The sequence below is a fragment of the Phoenix dactylifera genome, chromosome 12 (genome assembly GCF_051530095.1).
Source record: "Phoenix dactylifera cultivar Ajwa chromosome 12, Ajwa_hap1_PhDact_Kaust_v1.1, whole genome shotgun sequence".
Lineage (NCBI taxonomy): Eukaryota > Viridiplantae > Streptophyta > Magnoliopsida > Arecales > Arecaceae > Phoenix > Phoenix dactylifera.
This window is the reverse complement of record NC_143201.1, coordinates 26,670,798-26,698,159: the sequence shown is the minus strand read 5'-3', so window position 1 is coordinate 26,698,159 and position 27,362 is coordinate 26,670,798. Positions and strand designations below refer to the sequence as shown.

At 39.9% G+C, this 27,362-nt stretch overlaps 2 protein-coding genes and 1 non-coding gene across 9 annotated transcripts; 2 read left to right on the top strand and 1 right to left on the bottom strand.

Annotated features, from left to right (window-relative positions):
- Positions 1–1,415: 1,415 nt before the first annotated feature.
- LOC103703061 (uncharacterized) lies at positions 1,416–5,451 on the bottom strand. Of its 2 annotated transcripts, XM_008785790.6 has the most exons (6): positions 3,273–5,451; positions 3,077–3,193; positions 2,751–2,908; positions 2,451–2,664; positions 2,221–2,379; positions 1,416–1,910 (listed from the first exon to the last, which is right to left on the bottom strand). In XM_008785790.6, exons 1-5 carry the CDS (start codon positions 3,807–3,809, stop codon positions 2,239–2,241), a joined length of 1,167 nt encoding a protein of 388 aa, XP_008784012.2. In that variant the 5' UTR covers positions 3,810–5,451; the 3' UTR covers positions 1,416–1,910; positions 2,221–2,238. The 2 variants fall into 2 exon arrangements, with proteins under 2 accessions (XP_008784012.2, XP_026659759.2); XM_026803958.4 differs by having other exon boundaries at positions 1,416–2,379; positions 3,273–5,449.
- An 11,997-nt stretch (positions 5,452–17,448) lies between these two features.
- TRNAI-UAU (transfer RNA isoleucine (anticodon UAU)) lies at positions 17,449–17,522 on the top strand. The gene has a single exon. It is a non-coding gene; the product is annotated as a tRNA-Ile (tRNA).
- A 1,237-nt stretch (positions 17,523–18,759) lies between these two features.
- On the top strand, positions 18,760–25,621 carry LOC103703212 (protein IQ-DOMAIN 10-like). 6 transcript variants are annotated; one of them, XM_008786027.6, is made up of 6 exons: positions 18,813–19,118; positions 20,143–20,221; positions 22,023–22,166; positions 24,005–24,232; positions 24,814–24,927; positions 25,017–25,621. In XM_008786027.6, exons 2-6 carry the CDS (start codon positions 20,147–20,149, stop codon positions 25,401–25,403), a joined length of 948 nt encoding a protein of 315 aa, XP_008784249.3. In that variant the 5' UTR covers positions 18,813–19,118; positions 20,143–20,146; the 3' UTR covers positions 25,404–25,621. The 6 variants fall into 6 exon arrangements, with proteins under 6 accessions (XP_008784325.3, XP_008784249.3, XP_038986252.2 ...); XM_039130324.3 differs by having other exon boundaries at positions 18,905–19,118; positions 23,981–24,232; XM_039130325.3 differs by having other exon boundaries at positions 18,982–19,118; positions 20,128–20,221; positions 23,981–24,232.
- Positions 25,622–27,362: the final 1,741 nt, after the last annotated feature.

The window sequence follows — 27,362 nt, the reverse complement described above, 5'->3', positions numbered from 1 at the left end:
TCAAGTTTAAGCTCACCACCCATCTTACCTTGAGATATTTTACCAGGAAATCAAAAGTTTACATTGAAAGTGGTAGTTGGAGAACTTTTCAGTAATGAACGGGACACATCACTAGAGCACATAGTATGAACTCCATAAACTGGCTATTATAATCCTATTATGTTCATACTCTGTCATTATCACGTTAGATAAGCTTATCCATTATGCTGTACTACTACAAGGTAGCAACTTGGTCTCATAAGTAATAAAACTTGTTTTAGTGCAAGTTACCAAATCAATGGTATTATATCTTCAAAATTCCAAGTCGTGCTCTCTCCCATCTCCTTCATTTAGGCTATGTGGATGAATTTCCATCGTCGAAACAAAATTTGGACCCACAGTCTTTATTGTTGACCACTCCATTTGGTCCAGACTGCATAGATACAATTCAACTGCAAACTAAAATAATAAATAAATCGATAAATGCATTGATGGTCCAAGTTTAGAATGAAGTTGTGCTTTGATTTTACTTAATTTTTACTAAGGTAGATTTATGGTGGGATGGCCATGAACAATACACTCTTCTCGACTGTGCTAATTGGCCTTCTTTATCTGAGACATTTGATCTGAGACTTCTCTGCTGAAGTGCTGGTCATTCTTATTGTTGGCTTTGTCATGGTAATGTTCGCCATCTTTAGCACCACATTCCCTCTTTGGACATTTACCATCGCGCACCCATCAAATGCGTCGTCTCTGGTGCTCATTCATGTTCTTGACTTTGTTTTTGATTGATCATAAACTCTAAGATACTAGTAGAGGATATGAGAAGGTTTTGATGGAGTAGTGCTAGCCCAAAGATTTGTGGAATTTTCTTTTCCCACGTTTGTTGTGTTTAAGTGGTTGATTGTCAATGCAATTCTTAGTTGCTGGTGGTTTGTTATGCTATCTGCTTGTGCCTTTTGAATTCTACATTGTTACAACCTCTACATGGGCACTTGGTCTTGTATAAATGTTCATGTGAATGACATGTTGATATTATGTGCAGATAGTTCACAAACACATCATTACATTGAAGGTATTTATAACGATGCTCATTAGTTGAGGAGCATCTTGCATCTCATGCATGGACCTGTGCTTGTCATGTTTGAGTTCAACAAACGTTTTTGAGTGGTGTTTGAGACCAATTTGTAGTGAATAGATCAGCTTCTGGTGCTTGTAAGCCATTGTTTCAGGTTGCCTGATCAGTGGAACCTGGTCTATCAAAAAACTAATGGATGTTTGGAACTGAAAACAGTATGAAGAGTAGATTACTCGTCATATCACCCAGCTTTTTAACTTAGATATTGCACGTATGAATGCTTCACCAGTTTGAAGACAATACACCTCTAGAAGTGATGCTCTGGTCCAAATGCAAGTTTAGCGTGAAATCGATAAGCTTTGGTGAAACTGCTTGCACTCGGAGATATTAAATTAGTGTTAGGTCACATGCCACACCTACCAGCTCCTGTGGACTTAAACTTTATGTTACATACCATTCATTTTAGCTCGCTGCAGCACTGCTTAAAACTGGGAAACTCAATCGATTTGAAGATGCAAGGTTGTGGCACAAGTCTGGCAAGATTCCCCCTCATCTGATGTTTGTAATTGCACTCAAGTTCCATTCAACTCCATGGTGCTTGCATTCAGAAACCCAACTGCAACCTCTAGTAGCTAAAGAAGCTACTAATTGACTTCAAAGAGGGAACCGAAAAGGCATTCACTGACCAATTTATGCATGCTGTTTTCCCTTTTGAACGGTGGACGACAGAAACTTAATGAAACCTTGGAGTCTCTTGCCAAAGATTAGTGTATCTGGCATTGCAGTGCAGTTCCTTCCAACAGCAATGTGTAACTCTTCATCTACCAGGTAGGATGGTCCGATTCAGCCCTTCCTAGAACAATGACCACTAATAAAAATTATTTGCACGGAATTGCAACTCAGTTCTCATCCCCACAATGGCAAGACAAGTATAAACACACATTTTTCTTGGAACTAAACCTGAGTGATATGGCTTTAAAATTCAAGAACACCAAAATTAACAGAAACTGGAAAATCATTTGGCATGAAATACTTGGTTCTAACAAAACCAATCCATATGTTACTCTCTCTAGATACACATACTTCAAACAAATCCCGTTACACCTCACTTCATATTAATTGGCTGCAAACATGCTGCAACAACATAAGCATCCGCTAAATACCTTTCCTTGGCAGGACTTCTACAGCTTCAAGTTGAGATCAACACCATCCAGTGCTTCCCTTCTAGGTTCATTCAAAGTTTTCTCACAGCTGTTTGGTCCCATAGGCAAGAAACTGTAGAAAGGCGGTTGCGATGAAGAGATGGCATCACTCATGCTTCCCTGCATCGAACCCCAACATCAAGTGAAAGTTCAGCAGAATCATAACAAAAGAATGTCAGACATGATCTTACTTGAGAGGGCACAAAGCTGAATTCAGGATAATCTAGAACACTGGGGGGTTGGATGAGAGTTGCCTGCTTAAGTTTTGGGATGCATGATGCCGGCGAAAGGCCTAAGCTGAGGAAACCACCATCCATGGCACCACCATTTTCTTTATTGCTATTGTCAAGATCGACAAACCTTTTGCATTCAATGTCACATATGCTAGAACTGGAAGTTTCCCCTCTGCAGTCAATACATCGCATCGCATCCATAAACAACCAAAGCTAGAGAAATGATAAAAATTAGGACGAAACAAGCGACATAATTACCTGAAATCTGTTGTTTTAGTTTCGGATTTTATGAAGTCGTGCATAGATTCATTTGGTTTTAGATGTGAGCTCGAGAATGATGGATTTTTGCAGGGGAAGGACGTGTGACCAGGCATGCCGTCGAGATGAAAGGGCCATCGCCGCTTCATGCCAACCACCTATACTAGATTCTAACCAAATCTACAATTAGCAAATAGATTTTAAAAGAGATCTTCTTTACTGAAATCTTTTGAATCAACAAACACATCTGTTTTCTTCTGTGTGTATGCATTCTTTTAAAGATGGTAAACTATCTGGCATAAGCACAAGAACAATTTCATACATACCCTCTCCTCCTCTGGCCAGAAGGAGGACAAATTGTAGTTACTGGTATAACTTTGGTTTGAAGGGGGCTCCATCTGAAGACTAGCTCCAGACGATGAAGGCGGCAATGCCTTGTTCACCTGCGCAGGGACACAAGCCTCAGATATATATTCACTACAATAAACACAACGAAGAAGAAACTCGTTCCGTTCCTCTCACCACTGAAATAGGCGAGACCTGCTGCTGTTGCCTCCTCCGCAAAAGGCCAGAGGACCGCCATTCAGCATCCGGCGGAGTACGAAAGCCGAAATCTCTAGGCAGTGCCCCCGCATTGAGAGGGCTCGGCTCCGCTGTGTTCCACAACATGGGCAAGAACCCATTCCCAGAATTCCCCGAACCAGCAATGGAATTTTCCAAGACTTGAGGCAGGGTGTTGTTGAAGTAGCTGGCTGGGGTCGAAATAGTTTCTGGATGCCCGAGCAGGGGATCAGGATTGACCACCGGCCTCAGCATTGGATTCGGATCATTTGGGGCCGTCAGGAAGGGAAGGATGGGCTGCTGTGAGGGGAAAAGGCTCATGCCTTGTGAAGCACTAGAGGAAGAAGAGGCGACGTTCTTTTGCTGCTCTTCTATCCGTAGCTTCTCTAGCTGAGCAACTCCGAGACCTCGCTGAGGGATTTTGTTCTGCTTATTCTTCTTTTTACCACCACCTCTACTGCCACTGCTGTACCTCGCTTGCTCTTCTTCTAACACCATGATGCCTGGCTATCTTGATGCTTATGGAAACCCCCCTTCCATCTAAAAAGATTGCACCCAGGCAAAACAACATTCACCCAATGTTGATACTAATCTCCAGACAACGTTACAACTTATATGCCTAGATCCAAAACAACATACACTACAGATACACTAAACAAAAAACACCTCTAACCGAGTCGATGTTTCCTCTCTTTAACGTTCAAAATTTAACATACATTCATCAACAACATGCAAAAGAACTCATCTCGACACCATCAACTCCTACTTAAATGCTCCCAATCCACAACAAAAACAATAAACCCAAAGGACTAGAGGTGGCATCTACCATCCATACAAACGACTCAAAAAGCCAGGCCCTGGATCAACAAGAACCACGGAGGAGAAAGACAAGACCAAGACACGCGCACGTATCATTGGAACGAGCATCTAAACAAAACAAAATTAAAAAGAAAAAATAAAAAAAAGGGAGGAGAGCTTTGGATGGAGGAATGAGGTGATGGGTGGAGTTATATTAAGAAGAGAACGTTGGAGAAATTCATTAAAAAAGGGAACATCTATCTCCAAGCGCCAGAGATCTCGCTAAATTGGCAACGATTGCTTTGTCTGAGGGGTTGCGCAAAGCATGAAGATGGAGAGAGCGGGGGGGGGGATCCAAAGGGGGTGTCGATCGAATCTTTTCCGGCGGCCGATTCGGCGCCCAAATCCTCGCTCCACTCCCCCCCAATCCTCGAGACCAACTCCACAAGATCTGTCTCACTGGTTTCCCCCCGGGATCCAGCGACCCTCCTCCTCCCTTTTTCCTCTAATACTATCTTGCGATTTAGATTCGCGTTTCCTTCGATTCAAGAAGGCCAACAACGGCCCTCCTCTTCCTCAATAATCGAACGGAAGGATCCTCTCTTTCCGCCCACGCCGCGCGTCGGACACTTTCCAATTTAAGCTTGTTTATGGCGTATCGCCCGCTGATAAATTAATAATCCTTTGTATCTAGAAAGAGAAATACTCCCAAATACTTGCTCCCACTTCCAGAAACACCAAAACCCCACGCCCTTCTACAAACGCACACCAGGCTATCGCATGCGGGGATGAGAAAGTGTATACTTCCAAGTTGCTCAAGAATGAGGAGCAGTTGTAGCCACTGAAGAGATGGTGCATCAAATTTAAGACATGCCTCAAATAGAGATCATGGTGACTGAACGGTGATGAAGCTTCCCAGAATAATTTATGCATATAAATAATTTTCTTGCCATGTAGCAAGAGAAAGTTGGTGCAATTCGTGGGATTTGTTGCTAAGTATGAAGTTAGGTTGATTATAATGTTGTTAAACCAACAATTGTGGACCCAATGAACTTTTAATGTACTCATAATAGGCACTCCAAAGATCTTTCACTGTAACACCTAGTGCTGTAGCATGTAATCCCCTCATGGTCAAGGTATTTCTCAAAACAAATTGGAATCGAGCTTACAAAGTAACTTTTGATTCAATGCAACAAAATGGGGTATATGTACCAAAAAGATCGTGCTTTTGACTTTTGGTTTTTCTCTTGCACTCGTGAAAAGATAATTAATCAACATGATGAAAATTTATTGCGTACAAATTACTCACTTCATATTAATTGTTATCACTAGCAAGATTGCCATTAGAACCTGGACACCCTTCCCTTTCTCTTGATTCGATCATACAGTTCGTAGCACTTATAAACTATTTGTTATAAATTCCAAGTTTGATCATTGTAGATTAGCTCTTTTAACTTATTCTGCTTTTCTTTTTTTCTTTCATATATGTGTATATTCTTTCAGAGATTCATTGATCTTGAGTTTTATGGTTTTTTCTTTATTAACATCGTACATATGCAAATGCAGCTACTACATTATTTTAGAGCACAAATAGTTTAGATTAGATATACATCTGTAGCCAGACAATTATTTACCTTACTTATTAAATATGGCTTACCTCTTTGGAAATGGAATTATAACACTTAAATACAAAGACATATCCAACAAAATGAGTGCTTACAATTTCTCACTTAGTAAATAATTAAAATACAATATGGGACAGGGCGACTTGGCAGGCCACTTAAAAGTCTTTCACAATTATATCGTACCAAACACGTTTTAAAGTTCCACTGTGCTCATTCATGAACTCTTTCGCTGTCCTGAAAGTATAGATTACTTCAGGAAGATGTTTGCGTTAAAGGTGATATGTTAAAAAGATGGCCCTTCTATTTGCTGTGAGTCTGTGACATGGGTGTTGTGGAGTGGAATCTAGTCATCGGATCTCCTTACGATGTTCCAATTGGAGGCACCTTTCGGAGCGGTCCCCTCCCTCCTCCAACGCCGCATCTGTAACTAAATCACGCCACACCTATTGGAGAGGGACAAGTGGGCTGCCATGGGACCAATTCTTACGCTAAAAGCTCCACTCCTCGCATTACACATGATGTGGAAAGCAACAAGATATTGTTGTTAGATACGACGACCACATCAAAGGATACCCTCGTCTCTCGTCTGGTTCCAAGGATCTTCCATTGTTTGCTTATTAATTAAACCAAGAGATAAGATCTATTGACATCCTCATGCTCCAATGCATCACCTCCGTTCCTTCCTTTCTAGCACTTAGCCTTAAACAACTTGTTTCTCAGCTTAATCCCTATCCTAGACAATAATGAGCTGAAGAAATGTAAAAATGTCAATAGGCCGAGTAAGAAGGAATGGTTATAATCCCTAGATGCATCAAAATGTAGTGTGAGAATCAGTGTAAGTATATATTTAGTTCCATATGGTTATATACTAAGTAAATTTTGGATATTTATATAAGACCAACAAACTAAAATAGTATTTTCAACTAGTCTTTTTAGGTGAGATTCTAAATTAGTATAAATAGTATCATAGTGGATCTGGTCCGTAATCTATGTAGACTAAGGAACATTGCAATACGGGTCTATTTAGATTGATCATGAGTTGATTGTAGAGTTGTAATTGGATTTGGATCTTCAGCCTGATGAGAGAACCATGACTTAATTGCGGAGAGCATGTGAAGACCTATGCGAGCGTATGTTTAGTCTCATATTGGCTATGCACTCGATAGAACTTAAGTACTTATGCAGAGTAATAGAGCCCGAATAACACCTTTTAACTAGTTTTTTTTTAAGTGAGGTCCTGAGTTGTTACGTATAATCAATGCAAAAAATAGCGACAACTAAGTTAATGTTCAAAGCATTATATCTTTGATAACATCAACTATATATGATTGTTCTGTCTCTCTTTTAGGAAATAAACGGTGATGAATGATTCAAAGCATTTTTAGACCCGGTATTCTAATTATGAAGATAAATCTTTTAAAGAGAGTGCCAACTAGCTAAGCTAGTATAGTCATACAAGAGATCTAAGTCTAGTTACACCCTCACTTGAATATTTGGCCAGGTTTTTGTCTATCTTAGTTCTCAAAAAGTCAAAAAAAAAATATTATTAAGATTTTTTATATTATAGGAGGAATATTAAATAAAAAGGAAATTTATGTAGTGTGTAACATGTTTGTTCTTACCTATATAGCATAATACATCTAAATATCATAGTTACACAATCGAATTCCCACCATATTGTCATGAAGTTATGGTGATATTTTGGGTGAACAAAATGAAACTTCTTTTTTTAGTTTTATTTGAAAACATTTAAATTAATGCCATTTTTTCCGGAATGGAAAGCTTACAGACCACCTTTTTCCCACTAGGGGATGGATCCCAAGTTAGACTTGCATCCAACATCTTTTCCTATAAATCTTTTGGTCCCCAAAGCATCATTTCCTTGCTTGGCTCTCTCATGTGGGTGCAGCATTTTGAAGCAACTCCATCAATACGTTGTTGTGCTAATATGAAAGGTGTGGTGCCAGGGTGGTTGTGTGGCATGCTACAAGGTTGTGTGGGAGCATCCGTCAACCTGCCCATCTAGAAAGGCATGCCTGAAAAAGGCCATGTCATGTACGCAAGGAGCTGCAGAAAATGCCTTCCATGGGCATGACAACCCCAATGGGTAGGTCATTCACATGCAACTCATGTGCATCTCAGACTGTGAAAGGTGATGGGGACTTGGACCGAACCATTGGTAGAAAGAAGTTCTACCCAATCCTGTGTGGGAGCCCCATCTAAGTACCTTGTCAAATGGAAATCTATGAGATTGGATTGGAAATGGTCCAGGGCTGAGAAATTTTGGAAGCAAGGTAGAACAGGAAAGTGGGATCCAAGGCCTGAGCTGGCTTCTTTTTGACACAGTGAACCATTAAGTTCATCTACTATCGCCCTCTCAAAAAGAGAACGATTTCGTCCATTATTTTTCTCCCAGTTTAGTAGCGCATGGTCAGATTGAGGAGGGGACCAGATACATCTTTGTTTGGCCAGCGAGTGAATAGTCACAAGAGAGACGGTTGTACTCGAATTTTGCATGCTATTACATATGACTTGGGTCAAAATGCGAGGATCCTTGGGATTAATTGTGATGCTCTCCATGATCCAAACCTTTTTCTCATATAATCAAGGAAAAAGTATTGGAATCCTCTCATGTTATGCATCCAGAGAATGCGATTCCGATTGCACAAAAGCCGGTGGCTCTTCCAAGTCATGAGTCAGCAGGGTTGGAGCCCTTGTTTTGCAAAATATGGTTTGCTCTGTCATGTGATATGTATTGATCAAAATCTAACAAATCAGCAAAATGTTAAATTTCTTTCTTTTTTTTTACTGGTAATTTATCCTAAAACCAATCTCTTTACGTGAACATGATCACCAAGGCCTTGACCTTTAACGATCTGCTACTTTGGCTGTCAAAATCAGTGTCATTGGAGCAATTTTTGTCTCTCTATTACATTTTTCATGGTGGAGTTTAGGGCAGCCTGGAAGGAACTGAGCTACTAAGCCACTAGTTGGAGGATGATTCCATTGCTTTCAATTTTCTGGGGCAAATAGTTGGTGGCCATCCTGGCACGCAAAATTATGTGGGTGATCTTTGAGGCTTTATAATGTTTTATACCTTCTTCGAAGGCCATTCAAGTCTCGATTGGCTCATGAATTGGGAGAGCAAACATGCCCAAATTCAAAGCCCATAAAGGCCCGTGAACGCCTTAAATTGCGACAAACTCTTATCATATATGACGACTGACCAACTTTGATGTGACTGTTTTCCGCAGTTATCTACCGCAATTTCTGTCGTCAAGGTTCGGCCGTGCCGTTCCACACCATCTTGGGTCCATCGCCATCACTGGTATGGATTCTAAAAGAACAGTAAAACTGTACAATTTTTTATACCTGGCAATCGGATCGCGTCGGATCATAAATGGATCGGATCACATGCAGATCGGATCAGAAAATCATAAACCTGAACCCGACCTATTTATTAAACAGGTCAGAAATTACAACCTGAACCTGACCTGTTTATTAAACAGGTAATCCGACCCGACCCATTTATTAAACAGGTAACCCGATCCGACCTATTTAACATGTTTAATAAACATGTAACCTGTTTATCCAACCCGATCCGACCTGTTTAATATGTTTGCCCACCCTGACCCGTTTAACCTGGTTATATCCGTTTAACCTGCCCAACCCAACCTATTTAACCTGCCCAACCCGACCTGTTTAGACCTGTTTAACATGTTTAGACCAATTTAACCTGTTCAACCCGCTTAACCTGTTTAGACCTGTTTAACCTGTCCAACAGTTAAACAGATTAAACGGTTTAAACGGATCAGACATCTAAAATCCGTATCCGACCCAATTAATAAACAGGTTAAACGGGTCGACCTGTTTACGATCCGAACCTGTTTAGGCCAAACCCAAACCTGTTTATGGTGGGTCGAACATGGGTCGGATTGGCAGGTCGAGTCATATTTTGCCACCCCTAACCGTCAAGCTTTTACCACATAATTTGTTTATTTTGTTAAAGAAGCACACTAATCGCTCCATGATAATTTGAGGCAAGCTAGTCAAACGCCGGACAGCCAAACTAGCCTTTATATATATATATATATATATATATATATATATATATATATATATATATAAACTGTTTTTGATATGGAAATCAGTTTTGTGGTATGGCCAGTATGGTCAGCTGAATTCAGGTGGCTCTTGCTGTGTTTGTGGGAGGTCATCCTCTGCTTCGGAATATTTGAGCTATAGTGGGTGACAGAGTGGTCTTCCAGATCAAGCATTTATTCAGAAAGACAAATAGGGCCGCGGATTAAGTGGCTTCGTACGTGGCCAGACAATCCAAAGACACCATGTAGGTTGGAGATGAAAAGCTGCCTAAAATGCTCTGTAACCTTTTATTTTTTTGACTTTATTGAATGTATCCATATAAGATATGTATGAATCATCCGTTTCAACAAAAATAAAGCAACAAATATAAATAATAATTATTTATAATAGTTATTTGTCCGACTAATCAGATTGTTTTTTTAGGGAACATAATGGATCCTCGATAGAATGACAAGGACCATGCATAGCTATTTTTATTTACATTCCTTTTTCTTTAGTGATTAATGATGATTTGGATGCATATTTAAGCAAGCTTAATGAAACCCTATTTCTTTTATTGACCGATTATGTCGGTTGAGCTCGAAACTACAACTCGCCCAGCCCTAGCCTTCCAGTCATGCATCGTATTCGTCACACTCCATTGCCATATTGGTTCACACTTCAACAACCAGCAGGCAAACACGGACTCAAGACTTGACGCATACGCTCTCCTCCTTTCCCCTTCTGCGTCTCTCTCTCTCTCTCTCTCTCTCTCTCTCTCTCGTCTATTCCCCTCCACACCGCAGGCCCCAAAGGCCAGCTTCGGCCTCCAACGGTAACACAGCACTCCCTTCGACATCTTAAACTTATTCTTTTCGTAAGTAACTCCAGTTTCAAATTTAATAGCCCATCCCTTCTCTTTTATTAATTCTTGGCAGAAACCAATACGCTTCCCACTCTCTCCTCGCACCCTTCTCCTCTTCCCCTTCTCTATTTGATTTCACTGAAAAAGCACTCGTTAGAAATGGCGAGAGCTGTTCACTTCTCATTATTCCTCCTCCTATTCTTCTCGTTGGGCGGCGGGCGAAGAAGATGTCGAGGAGCGGCGGAAGGACGACGAGGGGCCGGCGGTGGCGACGGTGGGGGAGCTGCGGTGCGTGGCAAAGAACAAAGCGGACTGGGCCTGCGGGCCAGGCGGGCCGGACTGCCGGGCCATCCACGAGGGCGGGGCGTGCTTCGAGCGGGAGGACCTCTAGGCCCATACCTCCTTCGCCTTCAACGGCTACTTCGTCCGCCACGGCTTCTCCTCCTCCGGCACCGCCGCTGTCACCTCCCTCAACCCCGGTCCCTCCGAGTACAAATTCTAACCTCGAAGGAAAGATGCAGCGATCATGACCTGCAATTTAAATTACAAAAAAAAAAGCCATTAGAATCCATCATCTTTTAAAATAAATGAAAGGAAAAAAGGGAAAGGAAAAAAGGAGCAGTGATTAGGAATCATTAACTGGTAGTTCATCTGCTTGATCGAACTAAGAACATGGGATGGTTAACATCCATTTCATCAACCTTATCACCTCGTAGTTTGTGTACTAAATAAAAATCTGAGCGGACAAACACTTCCATTTTACACCAATGTTTTCTCTTATCTCGATTAACGGACATAATGTAACCATAAAACGTCTACTAGCTTATGCCGAAAGCCGAAAAGGACAAACTACAGAAGTTCCACAAGCAAAACCATGGGAGACCTCTTCAAAATTAATGGTAATAAAGTAGACAAAGTCGCGTACGCTCGTTGCTAACCGTCTATAACTTTCCACTACTCCCCATAACACACCAGCAATGAAAACGTTGACAATTACACTTGCAATTCGAAATTAACCTCACCATCGACCTCCCATCCCAACCCCTACCTTTTTTTTTTTTTCTTTTTTCCTTTTGATGTAAACCTCGCATTATCTTGTCCAAAAGGAGTTGATACATAGGGCAAAATAAAGCATAACTAAACGCACCTACCATCATTTTCGAGGGACGGTTTGTATCTTTCGCAAAGGAATTATTCTGAATCAGCCATTGGTCACTTTAAGATCTGTACAAATAAATGAATGGCAGAGTTTGTAGTACTTTGAATCTATATTAGTGATACCTTATGAAAATAAAATAATCCTTCTTTCGTATGAAAGATGCAACCCGTGTCCCATGACAGGTGCACTTATTTCCATTCTTGTAGTTAGTTATACATATTTTCTTATGATTTTAATATAGCGCACAAAAAGTTTTAGCCAATTTTTTTGCATATAAATCAAGTGAAACAAAAGGAAGCAATTAGGAAAATGCCAAGTTTTTTTACCAATGTCCCGCTAAACTTCAACAGCATCCTCCTGCATCAATTCACATGATCAACCACTTGCCTACATGTTATTCTCCGTAACAAGGATTCCTGCTGCCATCTGGCGTGACCTTCGCCAGCGTCCCCTTAAAGGCACCACCGGCAAAGTTAGTGGGCCGAGTCCTCACCGTCCTTGACTCTCTCGGCCATTTTCGGCAGTGGGCAAATCAAGTGAGAGTACAACCACATGTCAAAGCACTCCTTCATGTGCTAGGCCAAGGCTGATTGCACACTGTACCAACGTGTCTTTGCCATTGCTATCCAGGGTTCTTCGATAGGTCCAATGGCCACCATAGGCCCATGAGCCTGGCCCGATACCACACATCTCCCCAATAACATAGTCCTATGCTGATTAATTAAAGGGGTGCCATATGGGTTATAAGTCTGAACTTAACCTTTTGGGCTGTGAGTCCATGACAAGTGGTATCGAAATCAAGCCCACCATCTTTATTAGTTATGTGGATTCCTTATTAAGGGATACCAGGATCAAGAAGGATCAAGTAGGATAGAGGACTTGGGCCATGATGCCCCCTATCTCGAGGAGAAGCCTATCATGACGAACTTTTGGGCTATGAGTCCTTGATATCGATATCGGACTCCCCTCTTTTCCTTTCTATTTGCGAACCCAAGCCTCCATCACTCTTTTACCCTCCTTTCTTCTCTTCTCACCAAGCACGACCACCACCACACACCCGCCACTATCACCAATGCCACCCGTCTCACTATCTTCTAGCAACCATCTTGCTGTCCTCCCTTTTGTTTATCTCTTTCTCGCTCTCTTGTCTCCTCTCTCTTGCTACCGGCCTTAGTTCCTTCTCTTTTTTCTCTTTTTACTCTCAATGTCATTCGAGCCCTTCTTCCTCTCTCCTCTTCTCACCGTTTTTTTTGTTTCCTCTCTCTACTAGGTAAAATCCTTGACTCTCTCTCCATCTCTATTGAGATTTCATGCCACACAATCTAACCCTTGATTTTGTTACTTTTTTAGGAAAAGATGACCACCACTTTAGAAGAAAAGAGATCAGATTTGACTTCCAATTCTAACAAGAGATATAATTGCAATAATTTTTAGCCCTATTTCCATATTATTTGACGGATTAATGTAGGTTTGAAGTAGATTTATGGAAACACTAGGTCTAGTCTACGTGTTGGTTATGTTCGATGTCTTTTCAGCCACATGTCCTCTAATGTTCAATGGTTCCAACAAAACTAACCTCATAAAATTTGGAGATATTTTGTTAATTATGAATTATTTTTTTATTACAAGAAGTGCCTAAATCTAGAATTGAATGCTAATAATATATTTTTACTTTCTTTCAAATATCTACTGTTTTTCAAATTTTTGTCCCACTTAAATATCGAAGAATCTGCTGCTAAACAAAGTTGGCAAATCTTTAATACTTTCTTTCTTGTTTACGAATCAGTTTGGAAGATCAACCCAAGCAGGGCAATTTGATTTACCATTCATCAGTTCACCGAATCTGATCAGACTGGGTTTTGGCGGCAAGAACCCGAAACTAAACATATACAAAAACTCTAATAGGCCTAGCGCGAGAACCGGGCTGAAATAAGATCAAATTTACATTGCGGGTAAGACCGTTGACATCGTAGGTTGAGTGTATCATTGTCTTACTCCACCGATTGACGCTGGTTGCAAGCCAAACTGCTGCCTGATCATTCATTCAAACCATATTTAAATACACAAGAATATCTCAACAACCATACAGCCTATAAACAAAACTTCTACGCAAGTCACCGGACAGACGAAGACAAACCAAGTCCTTTGCCCTTTCACCGAGTACCAAGTCTCTGAACTTCCGCTCCCCCATTAGCCAATCACGACACCACCTAAAGCCATGAAAACTTGCAGGTAAATACCTCACAAAAGCAGACAAGCCCTTCACTAAACAGAATTTCTACAGCAGGAACCCTTCATTTCTCTCAAACCGATGATTTACGAAATTAAGGTAAATCAAAAGAATAAATCTACAGAATTTCACAAATTACTACTGCTTCTCTAAGTTCTCTCTTCAGCGCGCAGCATCCTCCCCGGAACGGCGAATCCATCATCCTGGGCTTCACCAGTATACAACTCAGACGGCGGTGGTCGCGAGGTCGACCTCGGCTGCTCCCACCTTCTTGGCCATCTTCCTGGGCTCGGCGGCGCTCCGACATAAGGGGCAGGTGGAGTGGGAGTGCAACCACATGTCGATGCACTGTACATGGAAAACATGCTTGCAGTTCGGCAACAACCTCACCTCCTCCCCGTCCTCCACCACGCTGATGCAGACCGCGCACTCCGCCGACGTCCCCTGTTTGCCGGCGCCGGTGCCGCTGCCCTGATCATAGGTGGCTCTTCGGTAGGCGAAGGTGGGCAGGGCGCGGATGGCGGAGCGATCAAGCCCGGCCGTGGCGCGCTCGTGCCAGGTGCTCCGAAGCAAGCTGCGAGAGAAGAAGAAGATGATAAAGAGAACGGCGCAGGAAGCCAAGAAGATGCCGACGAGAACGAGTGTTGTCACCGCGCTGCAGCAGCTGCCCGTTTGGTCCTCCATGGTGTTCCCTTCGTGGCTGGACATAGCGGCCCGGTGGGTCGAATCTTTCTCCGTTATCTATCTCTTAATCTCCTTAATGACAAAAATTAAGCTTTGCTAATTGCTATTACCATGCAGGGTGCAGGGATGCAATGTGGAAAGAAACTTGTGGTTTAACTGGAGCTTGATTTTGAGATATTTTGTTACGATTGGATAAGATGGAGGCATCATGAGGATAGAAACTTGATGTCTATCAACTTTTTTTCGTTTTTTTTTTCTTAGTAAACATCAACTGGTAGTGAGCCCAATACTGCGGTAGCCCTCAGTTTGGTAGCAGGCGGAAGATTTTTTTAGCCCAATACTGCGGCAGCCCCGGTTCGGCGAGATGCAGTAAAAATAAGGATAAATTAATAAGAATGGTTTGTATGCTCCAAAACTAATATTTAAAATAATAATAATGGATTGCCAGCTCCAAATAAGGAGTCACGGGACAAGCGGAAGAACTTCGTTGTCCGACAGCTGTGATGACACGATTTTTTCTTTTTTCTATTTAGAATACGTGATGGTACGATCTTCTTAATATTCCTATATATAATATTTTTTTTCCAGATTAAAAAAAAGAAAGTGTTAGCTGTAGGAGAAGAGAGACTATTTGTACTCATCTGAGATGGGAATCCGTAATTTGTATCCGGAAATATAATATCGAAGTCTTAAGAAATAAACGCCATTTAAAACCGAATTGACCCTTCGCTTCCAAGCAAGGCATAATCATTAAACAAATTCAGCATGTTTTTTAGATGATATGAGACCAGAGGTGATATATTGTTCAATGAACGGTCCCAAGCCCACATAAAGCGGGGTGGTTCGAGTGTATTTCGCATATAACTACAAGTCGCTCTAGTTGCATTTGAGACTTACTTAATATTTCAGCTCATTTAAATTCAAGTTTAGCGTCTGGATTCAACCGGACCCACTTTTGGGTCAGATCAAATAGATTAACAATATTAATTTCAATAGGGAATATTAGTTAGGTAGGTAGATTGGGCTAGATCACGGGCGATCATAGTTTTGTTGTTGGATAAGGGTAGATCTCTGAATCAAGAGAAATAGTCATAGGAGAAGTTCGTTGTCTGATAGCTGCGAGGCATGATTTTTTTTTTTTTTAAAAAAAACTCTTTTTTTGGAGTGATAGCACGATCTTTATAATGATTGTTGTGTATTGCGATTTTCTTTTTTTTCCAGATCAGGAGAAAAGTCGTCTCTAAGACGCGAAGATACCTAGGCTGATCCAAGACATGAATCCATGATTTGCGCCTGGGAAATTCTGGAATAAATTACCCAGGGTCGAAAACTTGAGAACCGTGTTTAAAACTGGAAACCTGACACCTTGCTTGACCATCGAGCCACTGTAGTCGTCGTCTTCTTTTCCTTTTTTTTTTTTTTTCTTTCAATGTGACTTGGGAGTGGAGTTAACATGATGGCGATCAAAATGAAGTTTTACACCGTTAACTTTTAGATTACTAGTAATTAAAACCATAAATTTTAGAATTTGGCAACTTAGTCAACAATGTTGATAAACATTTTAGGAGAATTATCAGGCTCTATGAACTATTTTGGTTACTATGGATAGAGTTGGACAGAATCTAAGAGCGAAATCCGTCATATTAGAAGTCGAGTCGCAAGTCGAATTTTCGGAGACCATAACTTGGTTATATGACGTCCAATTGAGATTTTTAAAATCGGTTAACTTTTTGAAATCTACAACGTGAAACCTCCTGTAAAGAGTATGGCACACTCAGTAATCAGGTTCAAATTTCATCAGTTGGATCTTGAAACAGATCAGTCAAGCCAAAATTTTTCTTTTGAAAAAAGATTTTGATTTAACGTATCTCTTAATCCGAGAGAAATCATATGGAGCGACCGAAGGCAAAATTAATATAGAAGTCGAAATTTACCTTCTTTAGATTTTTAAGTTTATCGAGTTTATTTATATTAGTCAAGTATATTTTAAAAAAATGAGTCCTATTAAAACCAAAAGAGGAATCTAACCTGAATTGTACAAGTGCAGATCTCATCATTATAAATAGAGACGATGTGTCTCGATATTATGATAATCAATAAAATAAAAGAGGACGTAAACTATAATTTTGAAATTTTTCTTTTTTTAATTTTTTTGAAAAATTCAAACTGATCGAATTGAGGGAATTCTTCCTTCTCCTCCTGATTGGATCAACAATTACGCAAAATCAGAAAATCGTACTAACTAAGCTCGATGCTATCTGCTCTTTAGTCACATGATCACACATGGTTTTTAAATTGCCGATGTGGCAACTAATGGATTATAACATTGCCATTGGAACAGCAACCCTCCCTCCTTCATTGAGTCCAGTATTTAACATAGTGACAGCTTTTTTCCTGCCAAATAAAGCTCCCACCATGTTAAATATCTTTTAACACCTATGCTAGATTATCACAACTAGTGAAATCACTCCACTGTTGCCTCTCTAAATATTCCAATCCATTCGTATGCACCCTTTTCGCTGCCACCTGTCCCTACTCGGCATCTCCAGCTGACCCACCACTATACACAGGCGATGGTGGGGGCCAACACCTCAATTATCTCCACCTTGGCTTCCTTCCAAACAAAGGGCATGGATAAAAAATAGCTCTGTTTATAACTATATTATCAAGATAATGGCCGTATACGCGTCTTTGGTCCCGTAGCTCAGTCGGTTAGAGCGTTGGTCTTATGAGCCGAAGGTCGCGAGTTCGAGCCTCGCCGGGACCAGTAAAATTAATATTAAGATACCTAAAATTCATATTTTTAGTTATATTTTCCAGTTTTGTGTCAATGTCCACTTCCTTATAAATACAATTATATCTTTGCATTAATATCATGCGACTTTCATGCTAATTTAGCTATAAAATATATCGGTGGATTCAACTGATGATGCTGGTTTTATGATCTATAATGACAATCACAACCTTAAAAAAAATTTAGCTCTCTTTTTTTTTTTTTTGTCAGAGCTTTTTCATTAAAGAAACAAATGCCCTCCTGGTCTACCTGCAGCTCATCGTAGTTTGCTCTTTTGTTTTGATGCACTGATGCTTAGCTTCTCAGGTTTCATCTTTGCCTGTTTGCTTTCCCTTAAACTTGCATGTACTGCTGATACCTTGCTACAATCAGTTCATGGTACTGTAACAGAGTAGTTGTTCTATCAAAAAAAGAAACAAATGCCTTATTATATGTAGGGCTCCATCAATTAGGATGTTCACACAAAACATTAGAAAGACTTCTATTTTTATAAACATTTTTGAACGTTTCATATGTGTCAACTTTTGTTTCATGTTTGGACCACAATGTGACCTCTTTAAACTCCATCCCCTCTTAATAGAAGTAGTGTTTCCTTCTCATTTTATATAAATTGAACATGAAGTAACGTATAAAGAAGTACATCTTTCTCATTGTAGCTCATCCCCTTAATCCAACCAAGTATGTTTTTATTCCACATCAACAGATCAAACTATTGAGGCAGGATCGGCTTCAGATTGTCTTACAAGCCTATAAAAACAAAAAAGAGACCATGCGGCCCCATGGATCGGCATCAGATGTTCAAATCCCTTCACGTTGGTTCCCCGGTCGCTGTTTTGGGGTCGGAACCTGGCAGCGACCACGCCTTTCTGATTGGAGAGGCTTCGGCTGTACTCAAATTTGATATCCTTCTCCTTTAGATTTTTTTTTTTTTTTTTTTTTTTGCGCTAAAGCGGATATTTCATACACCATGAATAGACCCAATGAAATCAGCAAATAATAAATTATGAAGTGCTGGGGGCATTGTCTCCTCTTATGTGTTGTCATTCAGTCAGCCATTATGTTGACCTCTTAATACATATAGTTAGCCTCAAAGACTACTGCATCACTACTTAAGTTAAAGCTATATAAAGTGCTGCATTTATTATAAAAAAAGAAAAGAAAAAAGAAAAGAAAAAAAGAAAAGAAAAGAAAAGATGAAAAGAAGACTACTGCATCACTCACCATACTCCTTTAGATCCTTTGGGGAGAGAAAAAGAGATCGAAGAGACCGAGTGAAAAAACCAAGCTCGAAGGCTGAAATAAAAGTGAAAAGGGCGATGGCTATAGATATCGTCCCCACCCGCATCTTTCTCTCTGACTACCAATCCACATTGCTTCGTCCGGGTGGCTTCTGTCTTCCTCTACACCCACTTCTCCTCCTTTGAAAGCCCCACACCACCATTAGCCTCTTTTCCTCCGTCTTTACAGGCCTTCGTCTCGGGCGCTGTCGCCGCTTCCGTTTCTTATTCTGCAGCGGAGTTGATGCACACGACGTTTTTGTAGATTTTCCCCGGAGTGTTTCAAGCAGAGGTTAGTGGGGACTCGTGGGTTTGTTTGTATGTGCTTCGATTGACAGGCTAGATTAGTTCTCGTGTTTCAGGGCTTCATTAGTCCTTGTCATGTATGGTTCTTATGATCTGGTGGGCTGTTTTGCAAACCGAGCCGTGATATGCTTTCAATTTGGACATGCTTCATGGTTTGCTTATACGTTGTAGACTTTTGATGAAATTACTTTGGTGCGGGAAATGGGATCTGAGTTTCTCAGAGATTGTTATACCGTGAACTTTTCTTCTGAAATTAATTATTGTTCTGTCTGAAGTTTCGTTAATTAATAACTTTCTGCCAGTGTGGATTGAGCAGATCCCATATTGGATATTTGAGTTCGTGATTGTCATTATTTAGTAGCTATTTAATTTGGTTGGACAAAAGTGGTTGGATTATGCATCAACAGACCTTAAATTCATGAATAATTGAAAGGAATGGGATTAACTGATGTATTTTTGGCAATATTCGGCTGATAAAAAATAAATGATCAGCCAATGTTATGGATGGGTGTTTCAACTTTCTAATGCTCTTTTACTTATGAATCTTCGATCATATGAATATCAAAACAGTTCAATAGGATTTGAGACATGTAGAGGGTAGAATGATTGTTGTTTTGAGTCAAATCCTCGGTAAGGCTTAGAGGATTTTAATTGTAAGCTATTCATCAAGACTGGGGCATTGTGGATCTAGTAGCTTGTTTTTACAGGCTGTAACTCAACAATATTTCACCAGGAGTTCATTACATTAGAAGCCTGTTAGTTTTTAAATCTGCGTGTCACATATCACATATACCTTGTTTAAATAAATCACCTCAGCTGAACATCTAGCACTCTCAATTCTGTATCTAGCATACTTTCACCTCTTACACCATCTCTACATTCTATCACAATAGGGTTATATGGCCTGTAATAATTCGTTTGCATGATGATTCATTTGTCATTTTGTTATCAAGGTTACATTAACATAAGTTTTGTGTTTTATGTCTGACATTAAGTGAATTGCACATTAGGAGAATGGGTTCTGGAGATTGGTTTAAAACAATTATTTGCCGGAAGAAAACGAAGCAAGATCAGTCAAAGCAAGTGAAGGTAAAACATTAACTTATTTGATTGGTTATCTGCTTCTTATTTTGACCATGCTCTAACTTTCTATAGCTTGAATGAGTAGAGGGTGCATGCATATGGAGGAGTATATCGAGATTCTCAAAATATCCTGGAAGTTGGAATGTCTAGGAAATATGAAGTAATGTTAGCAATAGTGAAGTGCTAGATATCGACTTCTACGGAAACTTGAAATTAGCATATAATAATTGAATTGAAAGTTGAGCATTTAACATATGTTTTGCTTGTAGAGCTGTAGTTGGTAATGCAATCTGATGATCATAGATTATGCTTAACTAATGAGGGAGTTGGATGTGTCAAGGAGAGATGCAGTCATGAATACTACAAGGATCAAACTCTATGGCATTGGTTTGGGCCCGCATGGGCACCTTCATAATCTAGGTACATAAACACATGGCATTTTAGTAAAGCCCTAATGCTCCTAAAGCGTCATAGTTGATGCCTCTGTGCCTAGACAGACAACTTCATATTTAAAGTGGTGTCGAAAACACAGATTAGTGCTTAATAAATTTGAAAAATGAATGACACTCTAACTGATTTGCTGTCTTGCATTAACATGTAACAAGAAATGGTTTCAGCATCATTTGGAGAATCCAAAACTACGTACCTGATTTTTTTTTTGTGTGTGTATTTTCACTCCATCCTGTTATGGTGTAGTTTTAAAACCCGTAAAGGTGAATATGTAGTACAAAAGTACATAGCGTAAAACTATCTTCCAATCTTCTCTGATAGGCTATTAGATGTGTTGCTTCATACTTCGGTATGCAAGGGATAGAGGGCTTGATATGGAAAAACACTTAAATTATGTTTGAAGGGTCCAGCAGGTCTCAACTTTTTACTTATCTGTCCTTTGTTGCTTAACAGAAACATGCGAAGATTGATTGGTTGCAGAGTTGGGGATGAACCATGGTCTGTTCCATACTAGGTTGAAGGTGGGGCTTATAGACCATAATGGGGTAACATCAACATTTAAAAATAGATAAGAATTACAGTAATGGGATTTGAATTATGGTATCTATCTCGACATGCTAGCTAATTCAGAGTTCAAGATCGATACAGGGACATGCTGTTGCTTTGAAAGTTTTTTCGTCAAGATAAGAGGTCAAATATCATTGACCACTCACAAATTATAGAAACAATCAAATAGGGTTTCATGTTTTACTGGAAAAGAAGAAAAGATAATTGGAAAGTTGAATTTATGATGTAGAATTATTAACTTGAGCTAGCTGTAAGGTTTAGGGAGATGTTATAAAGAAAATTGACATAAGTCTGTTAATTTCATTATGCATGAAAAAATAGAATACCTCATACACAAGCGAGTAAACAAGAAAAGAAAGAAAGAAGATGACATAAAAATGCCATTTGTTAAAACTAAATAGTTCATGCTGTAGCTGTAGAAGCAAAGCAACTGGGACAGATAAATCTAGGGAATGGTAACAATATCGGAGCAGGAGTCTTATCTACAATTACCAATTGTTCCCCTAAAGGATGAGGCTTAGTAAGAATAAATGAACCCACTTAACAAATAAATTGCTCACCAGTGCTTGTTCTTTTATCTAGTCAAAACGCCATATGGCTAGATGTATGACTTAGTATATTTGTTCATAATATGGATATGGAAGATGGTTTTAAATTGCTATTGTTTGATGTACTGGTTGATGTTGATGTTGGTTCTGTAATATTCGCCTTCTGTTTATTCATGTCAATCAGCAATTGTTTCTTGCATGTCAACTTATTCATGATTCACACAAATCCTGCCTCGGAACAGGGCACTTCTTGTCAACAATCAAATGGGTTCAAGTGGAGAAATCAATCTCACAGAAAGTCTAATAAATTATATAATGGTTGTGGTAGCATGAGTATTGAGGACTTAGCAGCCATTCGGATTCAAACTGCATTTCGAGGCTTCAGGGTATATATGAAAACATTTTATGCTATATGCCCTTCCATGTCTTTCTTCCACAAATGTTTACGTTTAGATTATATGCATAGTACGATGTCATTCAATTTGATATGAGTTTCTTTTTCAATTCACTGTGGAGCATGATTTTTATCTTAATTATAGTTCTGCTGCATCCATGCAATCAACTGTTACCTGTAAAATTGTTTCATGAAAACTTTTTAAGCTGTATTACCTACTTCATGCCTTTTTGCACATCAGATTGTGCTGTAAATTATGAAAAAGGGGTAAGGTGGGGGCAGGTTGCTTAAGTATGGAGTTTTTGTTTTGTTGGTCTGCGAAAAAAGGGTTGAGAAGTGAAAAAGGGATTATGGAAACCTGTCATATCAGGGCTAAAGAAAAGTATCATGCCATGTTGACACGAATATGAGTGGATTTGCATTAAAGAGCTACTATCGTGGCATGTGCCATGTGCATGCTTTAATCAAGATGAGGGAGCATTTGAGGGATGCCTGTGGTAGGCTCATCCATTAGAAAGGCTGATCATTGAGAAGCATCAACAAAGAGAGACACTCCGCACAGTAAGATATTTGCAGGCAAGTAATTCTCGAAGGAATAATATATAAGCCATGTGTCTGGTGGTATGGATGTGTGGATGAATGAACGAGAGATGCCAGAAATTATATTAAAAAAGTGTTATGATATCCAACTGCCATGCATGGCCGGATCCTAACTCTGCCATTATAAAACATTGTAGATGTATAGGGTGTGACTGTAAAATATCAGACTGCCATTCATCTAATTACCATTTTCATTTTCCCTCAATTAATTACTTTCATGATCATCCTATGCTTTGATTAGTGCCTCCATAGTACCATCATTTGCTTTCTTGTCCTTGTCCACCTCACTCCTAGGCTACAATTACTTTATTTGGCTAGTGAATGTTGTAATCAACTCTTCACTTCTGGCTTCTATATGTCAGCTGGAGATTCCCTCTTCTTCTTGAAAAGAAAGAAATACGTTATTGTGTTGCTTAACTGCCATGGAAATGTATCAGTGCTACATATCATGCTGCTAAAGAGGTTGTCTGACTCCATTACCTTATCGATTATGCTAGTGTAACATCTAATACCACAACTTTGGAATATCATGATAATTGAAGTGCTATGCTAGTATCCATGTTGAGTTTTTCCTTAAGTTGGGAAAGCACAATATGATTGATTGCCACTACTGTTACCGCTTCTTTCCACATTTACTATATCCAATCTATATATCAATGTCCAGAATTCCTTATCAAGATTCATACTACCATCTCTCTTATTTTATCTGGAAATATCTCTACTGGTGATCCATTGAGGGGATATGTCACAGATCCATGTGCGGTAGTATTATGTGACTTGCCTTTTATTGGTGGATTTTTTGCATTTTAGCATGGCATCTTTTAACTCCTCAAAATGCAATTTTTTGTTTGTGTGTTATTTGTGAACCTCATTATGACATGTTGAGATCTTCAGCATTTGCAATGAATATAATCATATGCAATTTTCACAGTTTTGTAGTGACCAACTCCTTGTTAGTGAAGGGAACACTATGGTGTCTAATGCTCAGTGGCTTTGTATAGTAAATATCTGATGTCCTTTTCTTTCTCCTCCCACAAATTGCCCACCTCCAATTATGTATTGAGTCGTAGTAATGGACTTTTTTTCCCCTCTGATTACTTTTGTTAACTGGCTTTCCTACTAATCTATTTCATATCCAAATACAGATTCTTTGTCATGAAACTGTATTGATCTGTCACGGCAGGTAACTGCCATGGTGATCTGCAGATTGATAGAATAGTATGTATGCAGGCTAGGAAAAACCTTCGTTCTTTGAAAGGGACAGAAAGACTGCAAGTCCTTGCCCAAGGCCATTCTGTTAAGAAGCAGACATCGAGCACTTTGAGTTATATCCAATCTTGGAGCAAAATACAAGCACAAATTGGAGCTCGCCGTATTTGTATGGTAACTGAAGGCCGCATTAGGCAGAAGAAACAAGACAATCAATTGAAGCTTGAGGCTAAGATTCATGACTTAGAGGTAAGTGATGTCTATCATGTTACTTGTTTTTAACAGGTCTGAACTCAATCTGTTCTATTAGAACTTACGACGTAACATTGCAAAACCTTAGTCATAGCTTAATGCATGTGGTATGACAATAGTGGCTTTCTGAAATAGTCATAATGGGACATCAGTTGATTTTGGTTTTGTAATGAGTGCAGCGGCATTTTCATGGTTTACTGGTTTTAGATGGTTGTTAATTTTGTTTGATAGAACATAATCTAATACTGGTAAAGAGCCTTCATGTTAGATGACCGGCTTAAGGATTATGCGCTGAAGATTGTTTATTTGTTTTGCATGTCAATGGCCTTAACAGTACTCATTTTGATAAAATACAAGTCACCTCTTAGTCTTCCATGTAGGGCTAGAGCTAGAAAATTGAGCACTTATGGGGGCACCAAAACATTTAAGACGTCGTATCGTATCTCTTGCACACGTGATGAATTTTTATCAATTTGGGCTGATTAGGTACATTTCCACATGGTTGAGTCAGGAACCAATAAATTATACCTGCTTCCCGTTCATTTAGAGCCTGGTCCTGACCTTTGATTTTCAAACAGGTGGAATGGTGTGGAGGCTCTGAAACGATGGAGGAAATACTTGCCAGGATACAACAAAGAGAAGAAGCAGCAATCAAGCGTGAACGAGCCATGGCATACGCATTTTCACATCAGGTCAGGTTTGAAGAACTGGCTAGATATCTTAAGCATGTAATTAATACAGACTTGCCATGGGACTCATGTATTGTTGCTTCTGCCTGTAGTGGAGGGCCAACCCTGGCTTGAACCAGGGGCCTTTTGTTTATGAATGTGGGAAGGGTAATTGGAGGTGGAGTTGGATGGATCGGTGGATTGCAGGTCGTCCATGGGAAACCAGGCTGCCCACTGTGATCCCCAAGCAAGCCCAGACCAAGGCAACAAGCAAAGTTGGCAAGAATACAAATCCATCAGCCGAGACAGCGTCAGATTCAGTTAAACCTGCAGCAACTGATGGGAAAGGCTCTACAAAGAGATCATCTCAGTCAAATGATGGGAAAATGTTTAGCCGAGAGCAAATTGCCAAGGCTGCAACTTCTCATCAAAAAACCAAGAATTCAAAGATGAAGGAGGAGCAGCTGCTTCCTACACAAACAAGTGACATTACTGCCTGAGTCTAGCTTGAGATTATGTGCCGGATGAAACCAATTCATTGTTTGCAGAAGTGAGAACATTCAGACATATATCTATATAGAAGTGATGGTGTGAGTGATAATTTTCTGTTGTTTTTTATTTTTTAAATCATTGATTATGCAGAATAAAAGAGGCCACTTGCCATTGATGCTGTAAAAATTATTGAGTATATAAATGCATGTGCTTTCATGTGAAGAAACATTGTAGATTGGCTGTCCAAGGAGTGGGCCTTCTTGTTCCTGCTAGGTTCTTTCACCAAGATTTGCATGGCCACCTGGATGACTGGGACTCGACATGCTCTTTTCTGGCCCTGGCTGTTGTGGAACAAAAACCCTTTAAACTAGTGTCCATTTGTAATCATTCTTAATGCTTCATCGGTTTTCTGTGTGTTTTGTCGCTTGGGGCAAGGATACGGAATTCGTCGGCATGTGGAATGTTAACCGACCGCATTCTTATATATTGATGTCTTCTTCATGCCACGAGACCCAAAGGTAATTCACAAACCTTAGATCCGATGTTGGATATGTTGTGCCACTTTTTTAAAACCGCAGCATCGGCGGATGCCATCATCATGCTCCAGAGGACGAACACCATTTACGTATTTTGCCGGTGGGGTAGCTCATTCAGAACTATTAAGAAGTATTCAAGTTCTCGTCCAACATCGTAACGAGCATAACAAGATGGAAAGCGTAGATCTCAACTTGGAATGGATACATCTGTTTGTTTTGTGCTTAACTGTGCATTGATGGTGGGTGGAAATCAGTCCAGCCTTGCGTTCAGAGATCCAGCGGAGATCACCAGCCTACTCATACCTTGTTTGAGGGATTCATTCTGCTTCACTTGAAATGGGGAGTTTTCCAATTTTTTCAGGCTTAGCACAGCGTTTGCTTAAAGAGTCTGTTTTGTTGCTTTTGCCTCTCAGTATTGCTTCTTTCTTCCTGTTGTATTTCTCTGACTTTGTATCTCTACCCCCTCTCCCCCTCGTATCTCTCTGCTAAAATTTTTGTAATTTCTCATGGTATTTGATCTTTAATAAAGCCGGGTGGCTGCTCTTCCAGCATCCCTTATCATCACACACACAAAAAAAAAAGCCTATGTATACCTCCCTAAGGTTCTTGCTTTTAATCATCTGGCAATGCAGTTACACCGTGCATGAGCTGGTGCCATCTCATCCTGGGTGTCGACTGCATCGAAGACAAATCCGCTCACGAGGCGTCTCATGTGATAAAGCCATGAAGGGATGGGTCTTCGTCTTGTTTGTGCATGAGGAATTGCACGCTTTCTGTATTGGCCTAGCAAGGCATTGGGCTGAAGTTAGATCTTGAATGGCTTTAGAGGGTTTTGCTTAATTTTCAGGGAGACAAGAAGAATAGCACAAAGATTCTGCTTGTCTTTTCATACTAAAAATGAAAGAACAAGGAGAGGTACTTTCAGATCACTTATGGGCCCCTTTCACATCATAATTCCCTCAAGAATATAAAATTGAATAATTCAATGCGAGAGATCTTCACACTGCAAACTAGGAATTATCGAGGCCAATTTTAAATTGGTTGTTTCCTTTTCATGCTTCATAATTGAGAAGTATTATTGTAGGAATATGCAAGTGGGTTCGAGCTAGTTCTATATAATCAAGAGGAAACAAAGGCAAAAGGATTTTATCCAAAGACTGGAAGCAGATTCCCTCCAAAGAGAAGTCCTCAATAAGGTTTCCCCACCAAAAGCAGCACTCCGAAGAGCGAGATAGTACAGACAAGAGAGACATAGGAAAAGCCGATCAACAAATAAAGAAAAATAATGCAATCAAGGAATCTGTCATACGGGGAAAGAGACTCAAAATCATAAAGCCATTCTTCTGAAAACAACGTTTTAACAGTCGCAGTGAAAGGGCCCCAAGTAATCTGGTAACGTTTGTGGCTTTTTTTTTTTTTTTTTTATGGAGA

Bases quoted from the DNA above. Each gene is read 5' to 3' on its own strand.
- LOC103703061 (XM_008785790.6), bottom strand. From the start codon at position 3,809: ATGGTGTTAGAAGAAGAGCAAGCGAGGTACAGCAGTGGCAGTAGAGGT. The intron at 3,194-3,272 runs GTGAGAGGAACG...GTCCCTGCGCAG, and splicing joins AGGTCTCGCCTATTTCAGTG to GTGAACAAGGCATTGCCGCC. The intron at 2,909-3,076 runs GTATGTATGAAA...AATCTAGTATAG, and splicing joins TCTGGCCAGAGGAGGAGAGG to GTGGTTGGCATGAAGCGGCG.
- LOC103703212 (XM_039130324.3), top strand. From the start codon at position 20,147: ATGGGTTCTGGAGATTGGTTTAAAACAATTATTTGCCGGAAGAAAACG. The intron at 20,222-22,022 runs GTAAAACATTAA...GCCTCGGAACAG, and splicing joins ATCAGTCAAAGCAAGTGAAG to GGCACTTCTTGTCAACAATC. The intron at 24,233-24,813 runs GTAAGTGATGTC...ATTTTCAAACAG, and splicing joins CTAAGATTCATGACTTAGAG to GTGGAATGGTGTGGAGGCTC.